This window comes from Lissotriton vulgaris, chromosome 6 (genome assembly GCF_964263255.1).
Source record: "Lissotriton vulgaris chromosome 6, aLisVul1.2, whole genome shotgun sequence".
NCBI lineage: Eukaryota > Metazoa > Chordata > Amphibia > Caudata > Salamandridae > Lissotriton > Lissotriton vulgaris.
The window spans coordinates 1098155613-1098183036 of record NC_141694.1 but is presented as its reverse complement, the minus strand read 5'-3'; the positions used below and the strand labels follow the sequence as shown (position 1 = coordinate 1098183036).

The following is a 27424-nucleotide window of genomic DNA, read 5'->3' as shown; positions in this document are numbered from 1 at the left end:
TTAATTTATACCTGACCCCCCTTATCCGTTCTCTTCGAGGTACCCATGTCACTGCGTTTAATTACGCGGATGACATTCAGCTAGTCTTTAATATTGACTCCTCGGATCAGTCCATTGTCAATTGTCAGTCTACTCTATGTCATATCAGTGACTGGATGGGGTTAACCACTTCAAGCTTAACTCCGACAAGCCAGAGCTGGTCCTTGTCGGGGGCGCTGCCAATCCATGGAAATCCATCTTTTGGCCTGCGAGGTTGGGTCTTCCCCCCAGTCCAGTCGACTCATTAAAAAGTCTGGGGGTTATCATCAGCAATGATCTTACGATGAAGCCCCAGATCAATGCTGTTGTCTCCTCCAGTTTATTTCAGTTGCGGAAAGTCCGAAAGATTGCTCGTTTTCTGACCATTGAGGCCCTTACTCTAGTTCTGTTAGCTTTAGTCATCTCGAGGATAGACTATGCCAATTCCCTCTACGCTGGTATAACCGGCTTACCCAATAAAGAGGCTGCAACTTGTTCAGAATCAGGCCGCACGTCTTATTCACCATCAACCTAGGCACCAACACGTCCGTCCTTTGTTAAAATCCCTTCACTGGCTTCCAGTGTCCGAGCGGTGTAATTTCAAACTAGGCTGTACTATTTTTAAGTCCCTTGCCGGAACGGGTCCGTCTTTTATTTCCTCATTATTGCACCCTTATGTCCCCTCCCGCAACCTCCGTTCTTCCCACCTTGCCTTGCTTAAGGTTCCGGTTTTCAAACGTAAGAAACACGGAGGCCTTAGATTTTCTTTTCTTGCCCCTTCCCTTTGGAATTCACTCCCCCCAGGCATAAGATTTGCTTCTCCCTACACTCGTTTCAGGTCCCTTCTTAAAACTTACTTGTTTTGTAATGCTTATCACTAATGCCTTTCGCCCTGCGGACTGTCCATCCCCCTGTGCTCGAGCGCCAAGAAACCGTTAGGTGTTAGTTGCGCTTTAAAAATATTTTTTACATTACATTTACATTACATTACATGCATACACAACGTATACTGAGGGAAGAATGAAAAGATACCAGTGTATGATCTACTACATGGATTTACCAGGGGAAGTCAGTAGTCCGCTTTACCCAACGGTGTTTAGGTACAAAGGACATGCAACTCATTTATAAAATCAGCTGCCTCTAACCATTAGTAAGATCTCAGCTGGGCTGTATGAGCAGTAATCACCCACCCTAAAAGCAGTGACGACTTGGATTGACCCCTAAACACTACCCGCTTTGCTCACTAGCCCATTACTAGTGAGTAATGCCATAATCATGTACAGCACTGGCCCAGACACGTGACCCAGGTGTCTTGAACCAGAGAAAATACCAGGTCTGCAAGGGAGGTTAAAGTGAGGATCCAGAGGTCATGTGGAGGCTGCTCCAGAGACTTTCGACCATACATCCTCCCATGCATTTCAGAAACCATGACACCTTCATTGCCAAGCAATCGATATTTTCTTGGGTGTCCAATCTTTCTTTGAACTCAGTGGGACATCTGGGGAAAAAGTTTTTCACTTCAACAATCCGTTGACGAGAGGAATATTTTCTCAAGGTGCTTTGCAGGTGAGTTGAATAAGGACATTAGGCAAAAAGATCTTGGATCCGTCCAATCCCTGTTCTTAAATTTCAGAACCATCATGAAACCTAGCAGGTATGTAAACTTTTATGCAATAAACTGTAAGCAGTGGCACCCTAAGAGTGGCACCCTAAGCTCTGCTAGAGATTCATGGGTACTTCACTGGGATTAGGACATTTTGTTGATGCATGATGTTTACATGCATTTCGAGCTGGTTGTAAAGTAAAAATTGAATTTTTTCTACTCTCTTGCAGGACATTCACCTGTATTGCATAACCCAGGTTACTATGAATGTTTAGGAAAAATTCACCCAAGCTACAGGAGGGACGTTCAACTCACTGAACATAGCAGCACTTGCCAATATCTTCCCAAAAATAGAAAAAAAGACCCATCTTTGCATGAAACTGCCCTCTGAATCCCCCTCTCACGCCTTACTTTTTTTTGGCTATTTGCCTGAATTCACAAGATATTTAAAGCTGGCCATCTTTTTGGCTGCCTCCTGTTCAACTGGAGTCATGAATGGTAGATAGTAACACCAGCTTTACAGTCCTACGGTTGTCAACAGAGAAGCCTTACTTCATTCGAGGATTGAGTCAACCTGCTTTTTTGTATTAAGTAGTCTATCTTTTTTAAGTAACCACCCACAAAAAGAATCTCACTCTTCCTTCTTAGTTTGACAATATTTAGTTGCCGAAAGTTAAAATATTTAAAAAAGGAGAAAGACTGTATAAAGATGAACTAAATATTCGTTTTCAAGGAAGCTGCAGTTGCTGTGCCACAGACTGTTTGAAAATTACTATGATTCTGAAATGCAGATGAAGCTATTTGCCATCACACCCAAAGATCCATTGGAATATGAGAAAGCGCATGGAAGCATAAAGACTGGAAGCACTCCTACCACTTAAATCTGAATCCAGCCAAGACAGGGGTAAAGCTGGGTAATTGAGAATTTGATTTCAGTTCTTGCTGTATTGCCAATAAGCTTTGATAATTCTGGTACAGTTATATATCTATTTTGTCAACAGTATGCCAAGCTGTGTCTTAATACATTTGCGTCTCGGGTAATGATTGCAGAATTTATTCGCCTTATCCCTGCTGGATTCAAGACAGAGTTCATATTCCAACTAAACTCCAACTCTTTACTGACTACCAGTTGTAAAGCGTGTAGACTTTAAATACTATGCTTAAAGCATGCAGTTTCTTAGCAGTATGGTTCTTTGTTTCCAAGTCATACACTACAGTTCAGCTAAGATCATAGGATCTGCTTCAACTCTGCTACTCAATCTCTATAAAAATTCACAAAGCCTGTTAAGGGGGCCCTTGTCTTTTCTGCAATACTGCCCCAACTACGGAGAGCTCTGCCCGTTTTCAAAAACAAACATGCCTTTCAAAAACACATGAAGGCATTCCTCTTCTCCTCTGGATAATGGGCAGCAAATTTACTGCGGTTACGTCTAATAAGGTCTTTTAAGTGAATCCAAACTAGAAAAATAACATTTGCATCACAGTAACATGGCATGACATACCTTAGGCGAGGTCTCTGAAGAGTATGGGTGTTCAGGACTACCTGGTCATTGTGGTATTTAATATATGGCTAAGAAACAGAAAGGTTTGCTGCTCAATTACCATGCTACAACTAATGAAGCAAAATCTACTAATTTTAGTGAGATGTTTTACATTCAAAGAGCCCATGGGCGGAAATCTCTCTCTCTTGGCCTTGACTAACTAATCCCATGAGTTAAGCACACAGCAAGATGACGAGCAATGAGAAGCACTCATTCCCCCAATCATGTAGGTCAAGCATATTTACTGGAGGTTGTGGAGGACGTATCCAGTCTGGCTGTGCCGATTTCTCCAACGAAAAGCATTGAGAGAAAGCGGGATTAAATGGAAGACTATTTACACATTACTGCTTACGGTAAAAAAACAGACTTGAAGAAGCCTGCCAAAGTCATCAGGGAGTATGCCAGATTTAGAAGATGCTGACAGGAGACCACTGGAGACAAAGGAAGTAACTGTATAGATTGTTATGTTATGTTATGTTATGTTACTGAGGGTTTTGTAGAGCGCTCAGCTGCTCCGAAGAGCGTCCCGGCGCTATAGATCATCACACCAATACCAGCAACTAACAGGCAGCCATAACGGCACCAAAATTCACCAGAACAATTTACAGGGCAAAGAGATAAGTTTTAAGTCCCTTTCTAAAGACAGACAGATTGGAGCATGTTCGCAACGTCAGGGGCAGCGTGTTCCAAAGACGGGGGGCGAGGTAAGTAAAGGAACGACCTCCACAACGAGCACGTTTCACTGTCGGCACAATGGCATTGGCCTGGGCAGCGGACCTCAAGGGTCTAGATGGAAGATAGAAATTGACCCTTCTCTGCAGATATCCAGCGCCGAAATTGTGAAGCGCCTTAAAAGCTGTAGTTAAGGTCTTAAAGGAGATGCGCTTACGAATCGGCAGCCAATGCAGAGAGACAAGGAGGTTGCTAGCCCTAGCTCTTCTGGTTAGACCAAAGATTGCCCTGGCTGCTGAATTTTGGACTATCTGCAGACGGGTCAGCAGATATTCAGGAAGACCCAGATAGAGGATGTTGGCGTAGTCTAGGCGTGAGCCTATCAGGGCCTGCACCGTAATCTTCTTGTGCTCCAAAGATAGGTATGGCAAAAACTTTCGCAACATCCTTAAGATGGCAAAGCACTTCCCAGTCAGGCCAGCAACCTGGGCTTTGAAGGAAAGGGTGTTATCAACCATCATGCCCAGATTCTTGGCTGTAACGGAATCGCTGGCAGGGGGAAACATGGCCGAAGGCCACCAGTGCTTCCATCTCGGGTCGGCAGGACAACCAAAAAACAATATCTCGGATTTGTCTGAGTTGCATTTGAGGCCGCTTTTCCCGAACCAATCAAACACAAACTCCAGACACTTCCGGATGGCCGCTCCGTCGAAGTCACAGCCCCTGTCACAGGTAAACAGGAGCTGTATATCATCCGCATAGGATACGATCTGAGCCCCTAACTCCTCCACCCGTGCCGCCAGAGGTGTAAGGAAGATGTTAAAAAGGGAGGGGCTAAGTATGGAGCCCTGCGGGACCCCCACCTCAAGCTGCGGCATAGGGGCGGAGAAAGCGGGGGCCCAGATCGTTTGTCTCCGGTCGGCCAAAAAAGATTGGAACCATGCAAACACCGTTCCCCTCAGGCCAATCTCCCAGAGTCTTGTTAGGAGAAGGTCGTGGGGAACGGTGTCGAAGGCCGCCGACAGGTCCAGCATGATGAGCAAGGCCTTTCCACCCCTGTCCAGAGTCTCCTTCACAGCCTCGGTTACCTCGAGTAGAGCGGTTTCTGTGCTCAGGTTAGATCTAAACCCGGACTGTGACTGATGTAATAAGGAGTTATCCTCTAAAAAGTTGGTTAAGGTGGTATGAACATGCTTTTCCGTTATTTTGGCCAGGGCAGGCAACAACGAGATTGGCCTGTAGTTGGAATGCAATTTGGCGTCTGCATTCGGCTTTTTAATAAGGGGAAGGACTAGGGCCTGTTTCCAAGATAAGGGGACTTTGCCCGAGCTCAAAGATGCATTGATAATAGGGTTGATGATCGGGTTGAGAGCAGGCGCCAAGGTCGCAAGACACTTGGTGGGACAAGGGTCAAGTGGAGAGCCAGATTTCAGGCTAGACAAGAGGTTGAGCGAGGCCTGAGGCTCTAAGGAGGGGAAACAGTGCAGAACAGGACCCGGGGAATCCGTGTACGATACCAATGAATGTAACCAGGGGTTAAGAGAGCCGTCGGCCACAGAGCCAGAATCCGAGATGTTATGGGCTCCTTGCAAGGCCGACTGAATGGTGCAAATTTTATTAGTGAAAAATGCTGCAAGCTCCGTGATCCAAGGTTCCGAGAAAGCAGACGTAGGAGTACAGCAGGAAGGAGAGATAAATTCTTTAACAATCTTAAAGATCTCTTTGCAGGAGCTGTCTGCTTCCTCAATTATTTTAGCTAGAAAAGATTTTTTCTCTGCAGTGATCTCCCTATGATATTCTTTCACTGCTTCTCTGTAAGACTGCTTAGCAGATGTATCATACTGCCTCCTCCAAATTCTCTCCAGCCTCTTGCAATGCCTTCTCTTACCAGCCAAGGCAGCAGAAAACCACGGGGCCGATGCTTTTGCCAGTTCTGATCTAACCAGGCGGGGTGGTGCCAAGGCTTCCAAACGTGCAGTGAGCCAGTTCTGAAAACACACTACATCGTCCTCCAACCTACCCGTGAGAACACAAGGATAGGTTTCTAAAGCCTGGGTAAGCATGGCCGGGGTGACTTTGTGAAAGGCTCTTGACATACGTGCTGCTTGCCGCTGCGTAATGCGGGCGGCCGCTAGATGATGTACTATCATAAAATCTGCTAGGAAATGGTCCGACCAGAGGACTGGGGCAAGGGAGGAAAGGGCCACCGAGACAGTCGAGAAAATTTGATCTAGAATATGCCCTTTCTCGTGTGTAGGTGACTGCAGGTACATATGAAGTCCCACCGAAGATGTCATATCCAAGAATTTTTGCACTTCAGGATCCTCACCCTTATCCATGTGGATGTTAAAGTCCCCAAGGATTAGGCAGTGTTTTGCCCTAAGACTGAGTGTGGAAATAATTGATAGCAGATCCTCGGTAAAGGAGCCGAGAGGGCCAGGTGGTCTGTAAAGCAAGAGCCCCAAACAGGATTGATGGGGGGAGAGGGCCAAGGAGAAGGCAAGGGTCTCATAGCCAGGTAAATCATCCACAGACAAGATAGTGCACGGAATTTGCCTCTTAATGATAAGTGCCACTCCACCTCCCCTTCCCTTCCCTTACTTCTGTCTCGACAGAAAATAGCGTATGAAGGAGGGATGGCAATAGCCAAATCAGGTTCCGATCCCTCACCGAGCCATGTCTCCGTGAGAAAGAGACAATCCGTTTCATCGTGTGTTAAAAGATTATGGATGTCAAGAGCGTGTTGGGGAAGGGACCTGGTGTTTAACAAAGCACATTTACTGCCTAATGGGGGGAGCTTGCCCGAGAAGGTATTAATAAGGCCAGGCATCCACCCGCACGTGAGACACTTGGTAATAGCCCCTGCAGAGTAGGGGATAGCTCGCTGACATGGAGCAGTATGTACATTATAAGACAGAAGTTCCTCTCTAGTCTACATCATACTGAGTGCTCGATGAGACCCACCAGGCTCGCGCCCGAACGCCTCCGGGACGCTGACGGGCGCAGACGGGCTGATTCAGGCGAGACTCCGGCGCCCCTGCAAACGCGACCGCTAGCGCGGGGGACCACTGTTTCCTTTTATGTGGTGCACTAGAGCGCTCACACCACTCTAGCCCACACTCAAGATGGCCGCCGTGGGCAGAAATGCCTGACCCCGGTCTGAAGTCCTAACGGCAGCTAGAGCCGTGAAAGATTGGCGAAAATGCGTGCAAGTGTCCTAGGAGTATGCTGAATGCATTGCAGAGTGAAAATACAACAGTTTTACAATTCGATAAAATTCAATAAAAATGAGCCGTTTTACTCGCAGAGCACGAGATAGAAGAAGCGTGCTCAGTGCTTCACAAATAGCAATTCAATCTGGTATAGGTGAAAAGATCTCACCTATGTGAGATTCACATTTGTTTTTCCTTCCCAGATATTACACACAACATCCATAGGGGAGAAACAGGGTAAAATGTTCTAAATGCACCCACCAAGCACCATACCCTATCATCTCAGTCAGTCCTACATTACATTCTATTTGTTCTTGACACCCCGATCAAGAAGAAAACATTTCTCAAGAATTTGGTTCCGTACCTGGGTTATGTGGCACCTCAGCTGGAGTGTTGGCTGGAGCATGGGCACCAGGTGGGATCTGTATTCCGGTGTAATTGCTCGAAGGCATTTCGCCAGGTACATATGTGGAAGACGACGGATGAGCTGCAGGCGGAGCCTGAAAAACGAAGCCACCTTCTTCATCTTCATCCTCTGCGGGCATAGAAATAAACAGTGGTGAGTGATGCATTGCCATCAGGCAGATGATCAGTCAGTCACTAGGTGGATGCATGTGGTGATCTAAACATCTTGAATTTCCCTTAGTCTCTAATTTTTGGTATGATTTAATAAAGATTTTTTACTGAACTCTAATGTTGCAACGTTGACATTTCAATGTGAAGAAGTCTGAGGTTGAATAAAAGTCAAACACATTTATCATGAGCCAGTATACTACCGTGCACAGCACTGATGTAAAAATAATGTGGTATGCATGCACACGGTAAGTATGTAATAAAACAATTTACAAAGCTGACGAGTTTGGCAAGATGGAAATTCTGAGGACATACGTTTCCTATCCTGGGCTGTATTCTTAGTCAAGGAAATTAGTTAGGCAAAGGAGGCAAGCAAGCAGAAGCACACCAAACGCAAATCAAACCAAATGAGTCTTTATTCAATATTTTTTCAATCATAAAAGGCACAAATACAGTACATGCAATATCATAAAATACACACCAAAAGCACCACCAACTGTGATGACGACAGAAAGGTGAAAAACAGACTAGCACCAGGTGATGGACATCCCTCTGTTACTACTAAAACTAAAACACACATGCGATAAGCATTGGCAAAGACACTAAGCCTGGCATTGACTGTCACCATATTGAATTTTCCAATGTTTATTTTGTCATGGTTTTTGTAAAACTTTAGTGGTGGGATCTGCTTGGCTCTTTTCAATATGAAAAATGTCTAGAGGCAAATATATATGTTAATCTCAAAAAGCACACTATGCCATAGTAGTCCATGGTAATGACAGGAACTACTTTGTGTATGGGTGTGCTCTTCGATAAAGAGCAGAATCTTGTCACTCAGATGGACTATTCCCATTGGGCACAGGGTCTGGACTGATTTGCATATGGCTCAGTTAAAACTGGAATGGCATGGGGAGCAAAAAAAGATGGATTTAGGCCCAGATCTCTGTACTGGGGAGAATGTATGGCATTGTTCTACATTCTGTTCATCAATTTTTCTTTTTGCATTTGTCACCCCGAGTGGCTCGGGTATGCCCAGACGTAGGTACCGTGCCCTCCATGCCACTGGATTCAATCTACCCTGGCTGATGAGGGGTGACACCCCCAAACCGGGCCTAGAATCCTTGTTTCCAGTCAAGGGAGGACCTGGCCAGGCAGTACGATCTATTCTGTTCCCATTGGGCATAGGGTCAATACTGATTTGCATATTGCTGGGTTCGGACTGGAATGGCACAGGGAGCAAAAAAATGATGGATTTAGGCCCAGATCTCTGTACTGGGGTGAGTGTATGACATTGTTCTGCATTCTTTCCATCATTTGTTTTTTGCATATGTCACCCCGAATGGGACGGTTATGCCCAGACGTGGGTCCCATGCTCTTCATGCCGCTGGAGTCAAGTTATCATTGCGGATGAGGGGGTGAAACTCTGAAACCGGTCCTAGGATGCTTGATTCCAGTCCAGGGAGGACCTGACCTGACAGTTCAGGCCGTACTGTTCCTATTGGGCACAGGGTCAAGACTGATTTGCATATGGCTGGTTTCAAACTGGAATGGCACAGGGAGCAAAATAATGATGGATTTAGACCCAGATCTCTGTACTGGGGTGAATGTATGACATTGTTCTGCATTATGTCCATCAATTGTTCTTTTTGCATTCTGCCAAAGGGGCATGGGAAATATATTTACCTGAATGTCTTAAAATTCCTACAAATGTAATCCTCATTAAACAGAACTCTTACTATTATACAACTAGTCCTTAAAAAGGATTGGTCAATGCATACAGACTACAGATGTCCATCTTCTCCCTCTACGACTGTAAAATCAACTAGCTTCACAAATGACAGCACCATTTCATTGGAACCACATATTAGTAAAATATACCAAGCTGGTAATTTCCAGTTTATTTATTTTATTTATTGTACCAACTAAAAGGAATAAAGCAAACGCTCTCTAATAAGGAATTCAAGGCTGCAGATCTAGCATTCGTCATCTCCAGAGCAACGCCTACCTGGCCTCCCGAAGAACACCCTTCTACTTCTAAAAGCAGTCTTTCACTTCACATTACAACCAATCACTGAAAATAGAAAATTCAACCAAATGTTCCCAATCTTGAGGGATTGCCATTCACTCTTGGAGACGTGAATCAAATTCAAACTTTGTTGCATAAGTGATACCAGCAATGGATCACATCTCTTCGAATACTCTGCAGAGTACAACATCCTTGGACAGTGAAACAGCTTAGACCTGGATCCCAACAGGAGTTTTCAAACAGAACCACTGTCTACATTTCAGGAACCGGTTTAACATGGTTCCTTTTCAGAACTTCATCTTCCTTCTGCAAGGCAGGCAATTTTTAGTGTAAGGTGATGGCCATCACTCATAGCAGGTAATGAGCACAATGAATGTAAAGCTTTGCATCCAGCTATTATCAGCTTTCGTGGATGTGCCACTCGCAGGAAGACAAAAAGGCTAAGGCCTGGTATAGAACATTATCTCCCACAAGCAACTGAATCTGCTGACATCTCCATTCAGCAACAATTACTAAAAGAGCGGTGATCAAGAAGGATTAATCAGAAGCACCCCATGTTAGATAGGTCACACTGAATTCCTAAGGGTAGGCCCGTCTCCATCCCTTCACATGTCTGTGTTTGGCACTACACTCCAGCTCATCAGGACTGCTGACAATACACTTCCACGGTCTGGGGAGTAGGTATCAATACCTCCATCTTGCTCCATATCAGAGCCAAAAGCAATCCAAAATTCATCAAACTTGTCTACACAATTCATACACTTATAACCAGAATGAATTCCTGCTTGCAAGTACCAGACACACAAAAACATTAAAAACAAACACATGGATGTCAGTGTAGGGTCTTGGCATGACACATGAACCGAGCTGAACTTTACACAAGCAAGTTGTTAGGCATCATGCTCAGTCCTCGGAACAGGAAAAAGGCCGGCCCACAGAAATGATTTGAAAATCAGATGCTACCATCGCTCAGTGTGCATATCCCAGGAATAAGATGGCAATCTAGTGTCACCAAAGAGTTATGCTTTTTTTTTTCCACTCAAGTTCTATTTATTGCATAACAAACTAGTAGCACATGTACACAGTGATGAAGCGGACTTTCAGAATAAATTCTGAATTAAAGTACGCAATAATGAAACTCCCATAATTTTAATCTACTAATGAGTGTTGTATGTTTGCACGTTTTTGTACTGACACAACCTAGAAAATGTGCACGAACACGCGGGTTTAATCATTTGTGCTCTTGTCATGTTTGTCATTCTGCTCTAAATAATACATTTACATTGTCTTTCGTTTTGTTGTACATTAACTGCGGCTGTTTCAAATAATAGCATGTGCATTCTTTTAAATGTGCTTTTGTTTAGGTCATGTCATCTCATGTGTTTGTGTTTTGTTTATCTTTTGTATGCAAAGCTAGGTAACATTGACTAATAGGTTAATGTTAGTAAAGGGGGTGGGTAACAGAATAATCATCATTTCTTGAATTAATTATTGTCTTGTGTTTCCTTGCATACTAGACCCTTGCTAAAAGAGGCCTGTGGCCTATTTCTAAAATGGATGTCCGAAGTTCTGTCAAAAGTTGGGCCTTGCACAGCAATGTTTAAAAGTGGAAATATTTTCTACAATAATTCTTTGAAAGTGGCTCGTAATACAAGGCTGTGTGGAAGCTAAGAAAGGACACTTGATTTAGTTTTCATGGTCAAGGACAGGATGTTCAGCGGCGGAAAGGCTTTAACGGAGGAAGTAATAGTCGATTTTGCCTAATGTTGCTATTCACGGGAAGCCTGTGAGACTCATTGTATATGAACAATGCCGCTCTTGAAGAAACGTGACTTTTGCTATGCAAAAATCGAATTACTTCATGGGATGATGTCCCTTGACCAATCGTGTTTCGTCTTGCTCAAATACATGTATTCTTTTAGTTAGCTTTAGATAGGAAAAAGGTATAAAAATTGCCCCCTTTGTAGGAGCACGGCTGGTTCGTTCCTGTGCTCCAGAGATGCTGTCGGACTTTCGTTTCACGTAAGATCCATTGAGACTTTGCTTTTTCTCTTTAGGTTTTCCTTTAGCTAAGTTAGAGAAATAGGGTTGAGGGAATTCTCCTAAATGTTTGAGCATTTTTCATGCTGATTTGAATTCGAACTGCCAGTCTAATGTGCCTTTCTAATAAAAAAATGTTGCTTAATAAAATGCTAATAAAAGATTTTATGCTTTAAAAAGCATTCTGCTTTATAATAAAGTTAATAAAATAGATTTTGAAATGACAAGCTGGACTTGTTTGTTTCTTTAAGTTACCATTAATTAATCCATTGCCATTGATAATGACTTAATTACATGTATCATAATGTGTTTTCATTAATTAGGTCATATGATTCAGTTGGTCAATTCATGTCTCAGTCATTTATGGGCCTAGTAATAGATTTATAAATTATGGTATCGTGGTGTAGAGTTGTACTTATGAGACAGAATTTCTCTTGGCCCGCTGGATCAACAGCAATGCCAACTACTGCACCCAGGTATAACATAACATTCTGTTGGGATAACAGAGTAGCTAAATACATATCTCCAACTGAAACATAGTAGCAATGAAGCAACATAATAAACGGTCATGATACCTAGCCTGAGGGTGCAGTATGACATAGTACATAACAGAGAATGTTGACAAAAACCTAAGAAACAGAAACAAACATAGCAAAAACAGGTCAGGGTCAGCCAACCAAAAGGGGGGCACGCGCAGCAGTGGCCTCACCGCGCAGTGGAAAAGTGTGCAATGTTCCCATTAACTTAATAGTGTTTGTTAGGTTAAGGCAGGGTACTAAGAGCAGTGTTACTCAAAGAGCTGGAACGTTCTAAACAGCTCTAAGCTGCGTGGGGTTGAAGCAGGGGAATTCTATATGGGAAGGTAGTGGATCAGGGGCCTCCAAACAAGTTAGACTTTTGACTCTGGGTTGGTTAAATTGTGAGACAGCCATTCCATCGCTAGGATGCGCCATATTCGGGTAAACCGATGCGCCATCAAGGGGGGTTGTCGCACTGCTAGAAGCAAGTAACTAATAAGCTTCCAATATGAATTGGTCATTCTGGCTAAGGCCGGTGGTTGGATACCCAGGATAACCTTGAGGTAAGAGGAAGGAAGCAGGATAGCCCACATCAAAAGAGTTATGCTTTTGACGCCCCCACCACTTAACTTCAGAGCCACGTGTTGGGCCTCAGGGTCAATTCTGGGACACCCACTGGATTTTGTAGGTGCTGGAGCCAAAAGGATACTATATTTACTCACAGTAAGGTAACTCACAACAACACCTAACAGGGCTAGAACTCAGACAAATTGACAACGAGTGCTAGGACAATTTTATACCCATCGCCTTTATGACCCATACCGCAGATGATCCAGAACCTCCAAATTATTCCTCACCTGAATCACTGTCATCTTGATGTTTGCTAAGCCCTTGTAGCCATGTCATTATAGGTTACCAGCACAAATCAACGGTCACATCTTTGTCCCCCTCAGGCATATATAAAATTAGCCCTGGCCTTTTATCACTGGTGCTTACAAAAGACCCAACTAACTCCATCATCTGCAGCTTTTCCATCTTCCCCTCTTATGAGGATCCGGAGGTATAATTAAGGTACCCGGAATGAAATGAAGGAATAAGACACCACAATATATTCAGCTTAAGTCTATTCACTATTGTGGCACAAATGATACACCACCGTTCTATAGATTGAGTATGCATTATCCTGTGGGTCTACTAAAGGGGACCGCTGTATGTGTTGGGTGACCTCCAGGTTATCTTAGTCACACTGAAAGATATAACTTAGAAATGCTACATAAATGTGCTTGGATCTTATTTTTTTTATTAATGGTGTTTAGGCAGAGGATGATTCACAGCCGAGTGCTGGAGAGGAAACGGAGAATTTTCCATTCCATTGTTGCCTGTGATTCCTAATGATTGTTAGAGAACATTTGGACCACACTGCATAGATGGGACATATTTATTTAAGCTGTCCGCCATGGAAGTATCAATGGTAAGGAAAGAGAATATCATCTGGGAAGTGAATATGAAATGCATGCAAATTGGCTTCATGTGTTGTCGCCCCCCCCCTGCCTCCCCCCTCTCCCCTTAGCCGTCCACCACCAATTCTCCTCCCAGATAAACTGAGGACTAAGTGGAGCCTAAGGGTGATAGTAAGAAGCACAACTATTCAGAATATTTGCCAAACCTTGGAATGAGTAAAGTGTATATGTAAAAGTCGGATTATTTTTGGTTCCTTTGACTTTGATGAAAAAAGATGAAATTGAGCTTTCTTGTGATCCCGGTCAGTCCGGTGCTGGAAGGATTGTTTCAACCAGTGGCTCTTTTGCATCTTTGAAAAGATTTAGTTGCCCATCCTTTTTTTGGGTCTGGTTTTACAGTCTAGTAGAACTTACGCTCCTAATCGTTTCCCATTTAGATTATGGTTTCTGTAGGGGTTGGTCATGAAGATGGTGGAGCTCTACCTCATGAGCCACTTGCGGATTCAAAGTTACATTGGAGCTTGATCTGCTCAGATCGAGTGCAGTCTGTTTTTATCACTTCTTTGCAGAAATAATTATTTTCTATCCTATTAGCTCAAACGGGTTGGGCCGCTCCTCCGTAATGGCGGAGGAGCGTCGCCCCACTGCCCAGAGCCAGCAGATGATAAATAAAATGATAATACAATGTTATTGTCATTTTATTTATCTCTGTCTCGAGCCATGCAATAAGTATAGGGCTTGGCATGGCAGGGAGCAGTAGTGTGCACTTATACGTAAGTGATCATGTCTGTTTAGACAGCCTTCTTAGGCCGGCCAAACAGACATGCGCACTTATGTTTCTCCAACCCAGCTGTGTTACACAGCCAGTTTGAGAAATAGCACAGACTCCCTGGTCCTGTGGAGTGACAAATGAGGCCGCTCAGTCCAATCCTGGTGCTGCTTTTACATGAAAGCAGCATCTGGATTGGTGGGGGGCCTGTGCTTTGAGGCACATCCACTTCCGAGAAGCAATGATGCGGCCGGCAGCGTCAGAAGGAGCAGAGCAGCAGGTACGTTTTTAATATATTTTTATTTTAGTTCCCTAACAACCCCATCCCCCTGCCTATCTCCACCCCCCTACCACCCTCCCCCCTCTTCCCCCCCACTCACCTCTTCTCCCCCGTCCTGCCCCTTTACATAGGCGCTGGGCCCCACCGCTTTCAGGTACAGTCAACCCTCACCAAGAAAGTTGTCTCATAATCCTACGTCAGGCATTGGGGTTTCTTTTCCATAAATTGATTGGCCTGTGAATTTTATTTCTCTGCTTACCTGCAGAGGGATCCACTGAAACCTACTGGGACACTTCTTACACTATTACCAAGAAATACCCCTTCATCATGGAAAGGGCTACCTCCCTTTTCCCAGTCACAGATTTGATGCCAGCGCACAAAAAATGGCACCTTCGGGGACAGATGCGAGACAGTCTTAAAACTTTAAGCTATAAAACACTGGACTTCAGGCAAAATGTCTTGTTTGCTTGGCAGCACACCTCTCGATCGGCTGTGGGCACACACAGCCAAACACAGCACATTGGACATAATTCAGGGGAAAACTGCACGTCAACAGAACTTGCAAGGTTCTTATATATACAACCTGACCGCATCACACACTTGAACCGCTTCTAATTAAAACACTTTCGTCAAAATTAGGCTCAGCCACAGTAAAAACAAACAACCAGTCCTGAAAGCACACAGATCAAATTCAGAGCAAAATTAGTAAAGCGTAAAAAAAAAAAATCCCTGCTCAGCGTACTAGTACCACCTTCGATCAACCCTGTACAATGCCACTTATTGTGCATTTGATCATTTAATTTAAATCACGCCGTGAAACATAAATATCCTCATTCTACCTTGGTTTTACAATTTTCTTATTTTAAATTAAGGTAAATATCAAACTGCTGGTGGCTAAGCAATAAACTTGCTCTTACTACCTACCTTGCCTGCGTTTCATTTTACTCGTGTTTTTCCAGCTCGAAGCTCAAACGTAAACACATTTACAATTGTGCAGTGACTTCAATGGGTACTCATAGTTTTCACTCCTGTGCAGCTTCCTCAAGTGTCGAATGATTCTACAAAGTATATGCTAATATACGTTTATTAAAAGCATTTCTCTTCGCCACAAGATATGGAATTAGTCCTTCTGCTTAACTTGGTCTTGTGTGGTTTCAAAGGCTTCATCTTTTATTCTCATTCAACACTCTAATCTGTCGCTAGTTCGAACTACGACACCCACCTTTATCACGTTTTATAAATATAAAGCAGAATGCCTTCCCAAACCGAATGAACCCAGTTTCCAGTTTTAAATATTGATTTATTTCCAACTAAAAAAACTTTCCAAATGGATAAAAAATAAATAAAAATAATCTCCATACAAAACCTAACAACCAATTCGCTGAACCGTTCCACGTGCGCACATTAACAAAAACACTGTCCAGGAACACAAACACATCCAAAAAGAAATCACTGAGGATGTCGCATTTTAGGGCATCATTGTGGGGAGTCACAACGATTCAAATACACCAGCAAAAAAGAAAGACACCTCAAAAATCTCCAGGTTTGAAAAATCGGTCGTATATTAGCATTGCTGAAAATATTCTTGATGTGATATTGCCTCTCAAATTCAACCTTGTAAAAGAAGCAAACATATGGCAGAGTTTCTGAAAAACGGTGACACCCCACAGGTGCCACATTCCATCCTCGGTCAGGGTCATCCTAAAGTGCCGCAAATTGGTAGTTCACCAATCAATATTTAGTTATAAAAAGTTTCTAAAAGTGTTCAAGAGAATTTTAAGTAGGACCTCTTGGAGGGATCCACAATTCTAGTCGCACAATTTTTGTGATTTTTTTTCATTAGCATTTCTAACAGCATGCAACAGGTGAAGGTCTTACTCTCCTTCAAAATACAAGCAACATTGTGTGGCTTCCAGATCTGATCAAGTGCGCAAAATCATGATCTGAGCTGAACAGAAAGAGTAGTAAGAAGTCTGAGCTTTGCAGGGCAGGAAGGGCCTTATTAAGATAAATCGAATAAGGTATTCAGGCCTCCCGGGAGGTTGTTCTCTCGAAGCAACTACGTCCCACACCCCAACAGAGCAAACCGAAGCAGAGCATTTTTGGTGGGCACGGCTTGTATCCGCTGCACACCTTATATATGTGTTTTTTTCAATTTTGGTCACATAGGCTACCCATATCAGCCTGTAATGCTTTGCAAACATGGTTGGGCATTTGGAGCACACAGCGAGCACTTTCAGCCCATTGCTCATGATATAAACCAAGTGAATGTAATGCAAGAAGCTGTGCTTAAAAGCCCCCCCCTTAAAGTTTGAGTACGAGATTTATACCGGTGTCGTACATATACACCCTTCGTGTCTCGCCTTTCTTTGCACTAAAATAATGCGCTCTCGGCCATTAATAAGGTGACGTACGTCCGTGGGGAGGCTGCAGGTCCTGTTAATGGGATAGAGGACGGGGAATAAACAGTAGAGCAGTCTGTCCTCTGCAGGCCTTTCACGCCAAACAAAAATACAGCCAAACATAAGACATTGGCAAAACACTACTGCAGAGGTATTCCAACACAAGAAACCACGAAAGAAATGGGGTGGGTTACCAAAAGGAATGGAAAACAAATACAAGACTGATTAAATGTTATAATAATGTGTGGCTGTAAAGAAGTGCAAATAACAATGGGACTAGAGTGACAATTAGAGCTAAGAAAAAGGGGAAATGTCAGAAATGATTATGCTTGAAGCTAAGAAAGTGCTGTACCCTGTACATAGAGACACAGGTAGCCTTGTAGTATTTCCAAGTCTTCTTTATTCGGTTCCATGTCCTGTTAACATCTTTCTTAGTCCAGCCAGCTCTGGTTAAGTACCAGCCCCACCAGAAGCAGCCTGCTTAGCTGCTCAGCCCATCTCTATCACCACTCATCCATTCAGGCACCCAGGCATTCCATTCATCACAGTCACACCAACATTCCGTTACCATATATCACTCTGGCTGAGCAGCTAGGAGACAACTAGACTGGGTAACATCAAATATCACAGTGAGGATATAACAGAAAGTTTAAAGATTCTTAACATTTTATTTAAAATACAGCACATTCGTTTTGATTTTTTATTGCCGTTTTCTGGACGTCAGCACCCTATACAGTGGTGTTTCATTAAATGTTTATTCAACAGTTTAGGCCGCACAGAAATATGATCAAAGGTTCTGCGTACTGGTTTTAGTACATGTAGTCTCCAGACCCTCAAGCCCCAGTGGGCCAATTTCTACTTTTACAGAAAATAGAAACACATGAGGTTAGCCTTTCTGTGACCTGCAAGCACGACTTTCTCTGGAAAACTAATTAGTGTTTGACTTAAATAACCAAACCCTATATACCCTCTCGATGAGCTGTGCCACGTACTGCCTCTAGCAACTCGTCCGTACCGAAAAAGGAAGAAATGTGTGCTCATTCGTACTCCACGCGGGGTCATTCTAAATGCAGTAAAATAAAACTGCAAGTCAATTGATACCATTTATATAAATTCCTAAATGCATTACACATTAATCTTACCTCAACCCTTTCTACGATGTTGGAATTTTTCGACCTTTTTTCCTTTAGTAAAGAGCGCAGGCCTCCTAACTCTGTCATTGTTATTAATGAGCACCTGCAGGCTATCTGGCGCGTGTACATGTACCTCATGTACAACAAAGGGCTGTAGGTTTGCTCTGTTTGCTGCAACAGTATTCCATCCGTGGCTAAGTCCTATTCTCTAGGTTTATAATGGAGGTAAAGAGGGGGAAAGGTGAGGGGACGAAGGGGGAGGTGAGGGGATGGGAGGGAAAGTTGAGGGAATGGGAGGGAAAGGCGAGGAAATGGGAGGGAAAGGCAAGGAAATGGGGGAAAGGTTAGGGGATGGGAGGCAGGGCCAGACTTGCAGCAGCGGGCACAGGGCAATCCCCCGGTGCAACACGGGTGGGGGCCAGTTATGAGCCCCTGGGGGGCCGGTTTTGCGGCATAGCTGCAAAATTGGCCCTGTAACAAAATCGGCCGAAAACCGGCCCTGACAAAAAGATTGGCGCACACCCAACCCCTGGGGGAGGAGCGGTGGGGGTGGGGGGGGGGGGGGGGGGGGGCAGGGGTGTCGCGGCGACGAGCACTTTGCCAGGGTCGGTTTTGGTTCCCAGTCCGAGCCTGATGGGAGGGAATGGTAACAGGGTGGGAGAGAATGTCATGGGAGCGAGTGTTCTTAATTGCAGGGTGTGAGAGCATGTGTGAAAGTGAGTTGGTGTGTGCATGTCAGAGGAGGCTGGTGGCATTTTAAGGTGGTAGGACTTAAACGCTGTGCGAGATAAGCAATCATCTATTTTTTATGAGTGTGGAGTCCTCCCTAACATTTTGAAAAAAGACTGACCTCTGCCGCCCAGTAATCAAGTGAATGGACTTATAAATTACATATCCTGGAGGAGTGCTAAATAATTTCATTCAGATCACAGGGCTCACAAGGACACAAAACGGAGTCTGAAAATAATCTCTTATAGCCCAATGGTTCTCATTCCAGAGAGTGCCTACAATCTTATTGACTTGGGGTCATACTACTGGAGTGCCTCAGGTGCGTAAAAGGCATTTGTGTCCGCTTTGCTCGCCCCGGCGCAGTTTGGTATTACAGAAGGGGCCGCAGATGCTTGCGTGTCCCCTTCTGTTATACTGATAGTACAGGCTCACGTAAAGCACCACGCGATCATCAGAGGTTATTCCCTCATTTGCATTTTGGAATGGCCCCATATAAATGAGGGAATACCTTTGCTTCTGCACCCGCGCCGTATTACAGTCACAAGCACAGAGGCAAAGTAGCTGTCAGGGGGCGCACTGAAATGTAGCCCCCTGGAGGGGGGAAAGGGGGTCTCCATGAACCCCCTAGATATCCAATTGCAGTCCAGTGTCGTCACTCACTCACCCGCTTGCAACGGAATCTCTAATCCTCCTTAAACGTGCAGGCGGATTGCCGCCTGCACAGCAAGACATGGAGCGGCTTCAAAGCCGCCGCTCCGTTTTCCACACAAATGTGCTGCCCTGGGGACAGCGCATTCATCCTAATATAGAGCATTTTCCTTGTTTGCTCTGGGCGCACCTTTTAAAAAGTATGTGCAGCATAAATAAGGAATATATGCCGCATGTATGATATGGCCCCTGATATGTGTCACACACAAAAGCCAGCACCAGCAATCTCAGACAGCTTGTCTGTCCTACACACACACACACACACGCACACACACACACACACACACACACACACACACACACACACACAGCATTTGTTGCATAAAATATCCTGGAAATCATGATGTCGCACACTTCCCACACATCAGAAGGAGCACATACAGTGGGATAGCTTCACACAATCCAGGTTTCGCACATAAGTGCTGTAGTTCTGAACAGCTAAAGATTTTCAAACTTACTTGCCTAGCAGCCAGGTTTTGGGAGGAGTGCGCTGCGGTCTCAGGTAGAGAGCAGTGAGGTGAGGGACACTGCAGGCAATGTGAAGACGGTGGTGCTAGATCTCCTCAGGAGTCAGGAGATGGGGAGCCAGCCACCAGCTGCAACTGTCTGCCCCTCCAGCTAGGAAGCCAGGCGAGGTTCAGTGGAAGGAGGCACACCAGAATATAATCGGCAAGGTCACTCTACAGTCTTCAGTGCCTGCAGGCTCAGCTCAGTTCATATGAGGGCTCTTTGTGAGTGACTCCTCACTCGGAACCCTGGAAAAACCTGCTGCTTTCACAGAGCCAGACTGTCCTCATTGCTTCCTCTCAGATCCCCACTGGGTGTGGGCGACGGGGTGACCTCGCATGCCCAGTGTATGTCTATAGGTTTATTATTCTGTGGCAGGTCTGCTACCAGGCTATGCAGTCAGAGTGAAGCAGATCAGTCTGCCATTTTTGTTCAGCTACAGCTCCATGAAGGAAATGGAGACATGGATTTTGAAGGCCTTTTGGTTTAAGGCCATGTCACATACACACCAATGATGGACAGAGGCGCAAGCACATCTTACAACAGGCTCTGCTTGGGAAGCCTCTGTGACCCTACCAAAGGCGTTTTCACCAACCAGCTAGGGTGAGCAACTATAGATTGTTCCTTGCCACCTGTGCAATCTACATTCTCCACAGGATGCAGAACGTGTTTCTTACGGTCTATATGTTGTTACACCATCACAAATGCTGATAGTTCTGGATCCTCTCATCTCCCCTCGGTATTGAAAGCACTAATCAGGTTGCAAATCACAGACAAGACTGCCTCCAACACTGAGAGAGTTAGGTATCCCATCTCATCAACAGGGTTAAATATCTGGGCCAGAATGGGGCTATTTCCCACATAACATACTTCTAAAACATGGCTGTGTATCCACATGGTCCCAGTGATATCCTCAGTTTTAATCTCACTACCTCGGACTTCCTCAAACTGAACCAGGACTTTCATGGAACCTGCTTTGGAACTTTCTTATTACACTAAAATATCCCCAACACAAGACCAAAAATGTGTTTTATACCTTCAGTTATAATTGATAAAAAAATACTTCGAAACTGTCTAGTCCTGTAAACTATGAAAACACTTGCTTTTAAGTTCATTGAATTATTTTTGTGTCTAGATGTAAATACTATAAGGTGGATCAAAAAACTGGATCCCGGGTATTGTCAGAGCCACAAAGGGTTTTTAATAGTTTTCTGTCTCAGGAATGGTCCTGATGAAAGCATAAGAATTATCTTATGATGTGCTGAAACAGGTCGACATGTAACAGTGAAACATCAACACAATAAGTGAGAAAATCTACATAGTTGCTCATCATTCTGGCAGGTACAATCCTTTAGTTAAATCACTTCTCCACATAACGAGGTTGCAAAAATCAAATCATTTACTGATTTACTAAGTGTATATCACTCTTGATCGTTTGTAGTAGTGTACCGATCTGACGGCACCCCCTTTGACAAAGAACATTATAGACCCTACCCATTCAGAATATCCTGATCCTTGTATAGTAAGCCCTCTGGAATATATTTAATAGGATCAGGCGGAATCCCACCTGTATGGGGACCTCTCTTGGGTACCTACAGACCGATCCCCAATTGTCATCTTCCAGTCGGCCCAAGTCCTGTCCCCACTTATCTTTCAGGCTATCCAGGGGTGGGAGACTATTATGCAGTAGTGTGGTATATATTTGGGAGACAGTGTGGCTGATCAGAGGCGCCTTCAACACCCTACACTTCAATTGTATCTCCTCAGCCATATCCTGTAACAGAACATTGTAGTCCAGCAGATTATTCAACTGCAGGTATCTGTGGTATTGGCTCCCTGCCAGTTCATGTTGTTCCTGCAGTCCAAGGGATTGTATCATTTCATTATCCCGCCTGATGTCGCCCACCTAAGAGCTGCCTAAAATGTCCCATTTCTTTTAGCCTTCCATTTTCTGCGCTCCCATTGAATTGCATGTTGGACTTTAGTGCTCCTCCTGATTCCACAGAGTCCTGGCTGTGGGCAGATCATCATCAAACGTGCACTGTGTAATGGCGGAGTACACTGGAGCCTTGGGGGACCCGTACATTTACATGACGCATGCGAGGGAGAGGACATTGGTGCTTCTGTTAGGCCATCCACTGTGGAGGACTGGGACATTGGGAAAGCCCCACTTTGGACACTTAGCGGAAAAGAAGGTGAAACAACTATGCTCCTCACCTCTGAACGGAAAGTGCCTTAAGTGTAACTACTAAATAAGTCTGTCTCCGGTGAAAATGAAGAACGAACCACTGAGCCCGGTATGTCCCGCTAACCTGTGTACCCCATGTCAGTGCCACAATCACTGGAGAGATTGACCACTGGAGGGAGCTCACGAGCTGCAGCACGATCGTCAGAACGCCATACTTTCAAGCGAAGCGAGACACGGACGCTCCCGCTCCTGCTCCTGCTACCATCATCACCGAGGGGGGCCAAGGGGGCTGCAGGGGAGTGAAACGGAGAAAGGATAAAGGGTTCACCGCGCCCGTTTTTTTCGGATCTGCCTGCAGCTCCATTCACGGCGGACAGCCCGACTGCCTAACCTGCTGCAAACAGTGAGTGAGGGAGGAGTGGCTGCGGCGGTGGCGTGCAGGTGTGGGTAGGTGCGAGCGCTGCCTGAGCTGGGCCTGAGCTGGGCCAAGGGCCGAGGGCTGAGCGCTGTGACAACAGCACCCCACTGCCACCTCCACCCCCACCTCCACTGCAAGCCTGCTCCTCTGTAAGCCACAAGCCACAAGACTGGAAAGGAACAAGACTCGGAGGTCCGAGCAGCCCAAGTTTCTGTGGAGCGCAGAGCAGAGCATGTGGCCAGATTGTCGCTGAGGGCAGAGCGGAGTGGAGCAGTTACGGTACAGGGATGAGCAGTGTGGTGATCTCAGCCACCAACGGGAGTCAGCAGCGGCAAACCGACAACCCGGCTATAGCACAGTAGTTCAAAACTTGCACGGACCAGCCCGTGAAGCTACTGACTGCGCCAAAAGCACTAGACCATCCCGGGAGGGACCGGATATACACCTGGACTAAACCGGTGAGTGGTGTGTGGGCGTATTGGTGTGGGGTGTGCAGGGGGGGCGCAAAAGGACTAGTGGTTTGCCACTGAGACAGCAAAATCAAAATCACGGCCAGTGTGCACCCTAAGCCTCCCCAGCTCCTCACTTTCCACCTTCCATCTTCCACCGTCTGTTGATCGGTTGCAACCTAGGGTCAACAGCCTAACATGAGATCTGGCAAGATTCGAGGGGGCCAAATGAATAAAGGAGGGCCAAACAAGCGAAAACAAAGGACTAAGCCATCTAAGGGGGAGATTGAGGCTCAGACAGACGTGTCCACAGCTATAGAGAAGAGCCCCCTACCAGAAACAATTGACCTAACAGTCTCAAGTGAGTTAACGGAGCAAAAACAGGTCCAAATTGCCACGACCAAACAATCAAGAAAAACGACGAATAAAGAAGGGGGGAATAAAATGAACATAACTTTGATCCAGCCTAAAATCTATACAAAATTCTGTTTTCTAAAGAATCCAGGGGACGTTTTATTCTCAAAGATTAATAAAGTATCAGGCCTTCAACCGCCTCTTGAACCATTCCAATCCAGCTTAAACCACCATCCCAGAGATAAGCGGCCCCGATTGGACGACAGCTACAGTAATAGCATCGGCAATAGCAGAGGAGACAAAAGTATATCATCTATAACACCACCCCAAAAAACTTCAACACCTCAGCGCAATAATATCAAAATGGGGCAAAAATTTGAGATGGCAGGTACCCCGGCAGGACGGAAAACGACCATAGACGCCAATTTAATACAAATACATCATCCAAAGGACGCCATGGAAATGCTGCCATTAAAATTGGAGAAGAAGATCTCTAACATCAACAGTAACATCGAGAATGTCAGCATGAGCAAAGCGGGAACTGCAACCCCACCAGCACGGTCATTAGAGATGGAACCTTCATTAGTAGTCCTTGATACAACAAACAACGAACCCACACTAGCACCCAAGGCGTCAGAAGGGACCCGGAATATAGATGTAAGCCAGAAGAATTGCTCTCCAGAGGTGATCGAAATCTCTTCTTATCTAAGGAAAGAGGAGTGGGAGGAACTCATGGCGGCCTACCCAAAAGACCTGAGCACAAGTAGGACGGCCAGTGAGACATCAAAAAGCGGAATGGCCCACCTGCAGACAAATATAGCAGGAATGGTGGGGCCAGAAATAGCACAACCCTTCAAAATGCCTCCCGTGCCCCAGGAAGCGGGGCTCAAAGAGTGTCATGGAAACCAGGATGCAACTCCAGCTCAGGCCAGGCAAGAAAGCGCATGGCCCAGTCTCCTTAATACAGTACAACTTCTGGTGGACGCAGCACACTACCAATCAGAGAAAATGGACGCCCAATTAACATTGTTAGACACGCTGGCAGTATTTGTAGTTGCAATAGATGGGAAGCTGGGCACGTTAAATTCGCTTCTTCAGAGTAAACTTAACCAACTTGAGGATACCAAAAGGAGAAATGGCAATGAGTGCGAATGTGGCCCAATCATTGACAAACTGGCCACCCTGCCAACATTAATGTCAGACTTATGCGGACATCTCAAACGATCTGCCGAACATAGCCAGAAGATCAGCAGCGACATACTGGGTTGCCCAAAATTAAATGGACCCGGCAAAGAGCCTACTGCACAAACAGGGGCGGCTGATGTTGACGCCACCCTCAGCAAGGATACTGTTGCCAAACGGCATGATCAAACATCGAAGACCAGTGGCCATGATCACTCAAGGACGGAAGAGAAAACCCAGGACACAGGGGAGAACAGGATGAAGCCAATAACGCCTCTATCAGCAGGTTTCAAAGACGATGCAGACACAAACCATAAATTAAATGCCAAACAGAGGAGAGCAAAAAAACGCAAAGGGAGAAAACATAAGCTCTGCTCTAAACGTGAAGGCTTTAGGCAACTTTTTGGGCAAACTAAGACCGCAGAACAAAGCACGAGTAACTTGGTGGAAGGAATATCCCCAAATCGTGAATACGATGAAACAGGCGGCACATCTGAAGACATTGCCCAACAGGCAAATAAAAGCTCAGTGAAAATAGCAGCTGATTCACTAAGTAATCAAGCCGCGGTGCCCCAACATTCTGGGTCCATCACTTCACTGGCCGACCCTGGGTCACGGAACCAGCTAACGCACAATATCCAGCCTTGCACAAAACCCATGGGAAGCCCAAAAGCTTTCACAAGCCCAAGGGGAGAAAAAACAGGAAGACAAGATCTAGGACTCACTGAAAACCAAATATCAGCTATCACTAAAGAAACGGTGTCAACTTATCTACAAGTGGACCAGCCAATGTCAACAATCGCCCCTGTAGCCCTGACTTTAAAAATGCAGCTTCCACGCTGTGAAATCTCTGATCCAACTGAACGTGCAAGGGATCAAAGCTCAGCATGGGAGCACAATCGAGAGGGCTTTCGGGCATCAGTAAATACAATAGGCAATACGAAGCGGACAGCAACACTAAATACGGACAACGTATTTGGAGGTGCTACCAACCAAGGGGAAGTTTCGGAAGCCATATGGTTCACCCCTGATTTTACCTCCAAAGGAAGTCATGATATCCTTAACAGAGGCAACATCTTGCGATTATTGGCCCATATCCCTTCACTGGCATTTGTGGCAAGCTCTGACCTGAAGTCTATTGAATTTATAGCTGCGGAAGGCACAGGAAAAGAAGCGACGAAGGCAATTTGGGCTTCGGTAGACCTGGCACAGAAGATCCTTATGGAATCCGAGACTTTTAAAAACTGGGGCATCACGTTGAAACCCTTTACAAAGCCACGATACCCGGACATACTGTGCTCAGAGAGAAGCCTGAACCTGAGGGAGTACGCAGAAGGCAGTAAAATCTCGGTTCTAAGGGGTGCTGTTGGGCCAAGCCGCACTGACAGGGAAGGGTTCATTGGATTCACTCACGGGGAACGACATGGAAAACAAGCCCTTAATGGGCGGCAGGAACAAAGACGGTTCGTGAGAACCATAACAAACAGTAATTGACAAGTGCAGCGGACAACAACGGAGCACCTACAAGATCAATTGCGTTTATGTTCCTGGAATATAAATGGGCAAGCATCCAAAATGCTTGACTCGGACTTCATAGCTTATATTCGATCCTTTGATCTAATTGCGCTACAAGAAACCTGGCTTGCCGAGCCCCCGCACCTTCAGGGGTACCTACGCTTTTTCTCCGGCGCAAAGCGCTTAGCCAAGTACGGTCACTTAAGAGGAGGTTTGGTAATATATGTAGCTACAACTAGCTTTGCGATGGCTAAAGAAATCGGGCCCTCGGCGACAGCTGCACTTGCAGTTAACCTGTCTCTGACAACAGGACAAGGCAAAACAATTAATAACTGCATCCTGGTCAATGCTTATATTCACCCCAAAGGAAAGAAAAAAGCAGCGGAGGAGTTATATGCATACATAGAAGAGTGCATTATGGGGGAAAAAACAGCGAACTTAGTACTCACTGGGGATTTCAACCTCAATCTTATGGGAACAACACAAGAGGAGGGTATCATGGCACAAAATACATTCTGGGCCCTGCCACAACAAGGCAAGCCACGAACAGCCAATCAATCAAAACTGGGAAAGAAGGTACTCGAAGCACTAGAAAACTTCAACATCAGGGCATTAAATGGCAGGTTTGCAGGGGATAACCCGCCAGCCTCAACTTTTCACTCAAGAATAGCGAATAGTACGCTAGATTATACATTCATGTCACTTTCACTCTTCCAATTTACAATATCTTATCGGATAGGGAACCAGACAGATAGTGATCATTGTCCTCAGGAAATCACTATGGACCTTGCAAAACCAGTTTACGAGTATTCGACGGCTCCTAAAGAGTCCATCTACACCGTAAATTTTAAAAAGATCAAGTATTCGGCCGCAATGGGTGAATTTTTGATTGGCCTGGCAAAGCAACATTATATGGAGCGCACAGGCCCCAATGAAGTAGCGAAATGGGTGCAGTTTACTACTACCCTGGGACAATATGCAACAAAGCCAAAAGGGCGCACAAGGACGAACAAGCTGGGCACCCTTCCCCAAGCATATAGAGGGAAAATAAAAGAAATGAAACACTCAATCTCTAAGTTAACTAGAGCAGTACAGCAGGATGAAAATAACAAAGGGAAGCTGCATCA

The 27424-nt window shown here is 45.1% G+C and overlaps 1 protein-coding gene across 1 annotated transcript in view; it reads right to left on the bottom strand.

Annotated features, from left to right (window-relative positions):
* Window positions 1-27424, bottom strand: part of VTA1 (vesicle trafficking 1) — a 329175-nt gene that overhangs the window by 68744 nt on the left and 233007 nt on the right. The window contains exon 6 of the mRNA XM_086927161.1: window positions 7411-7581. Within this exon, the coding sequence (XP_086783287.1) occupies window positions 7411-7581 (171 nt within the window). The remainder of the gene's footprint in view (window positions 1-7410; window positions 7582-27424) is intronic.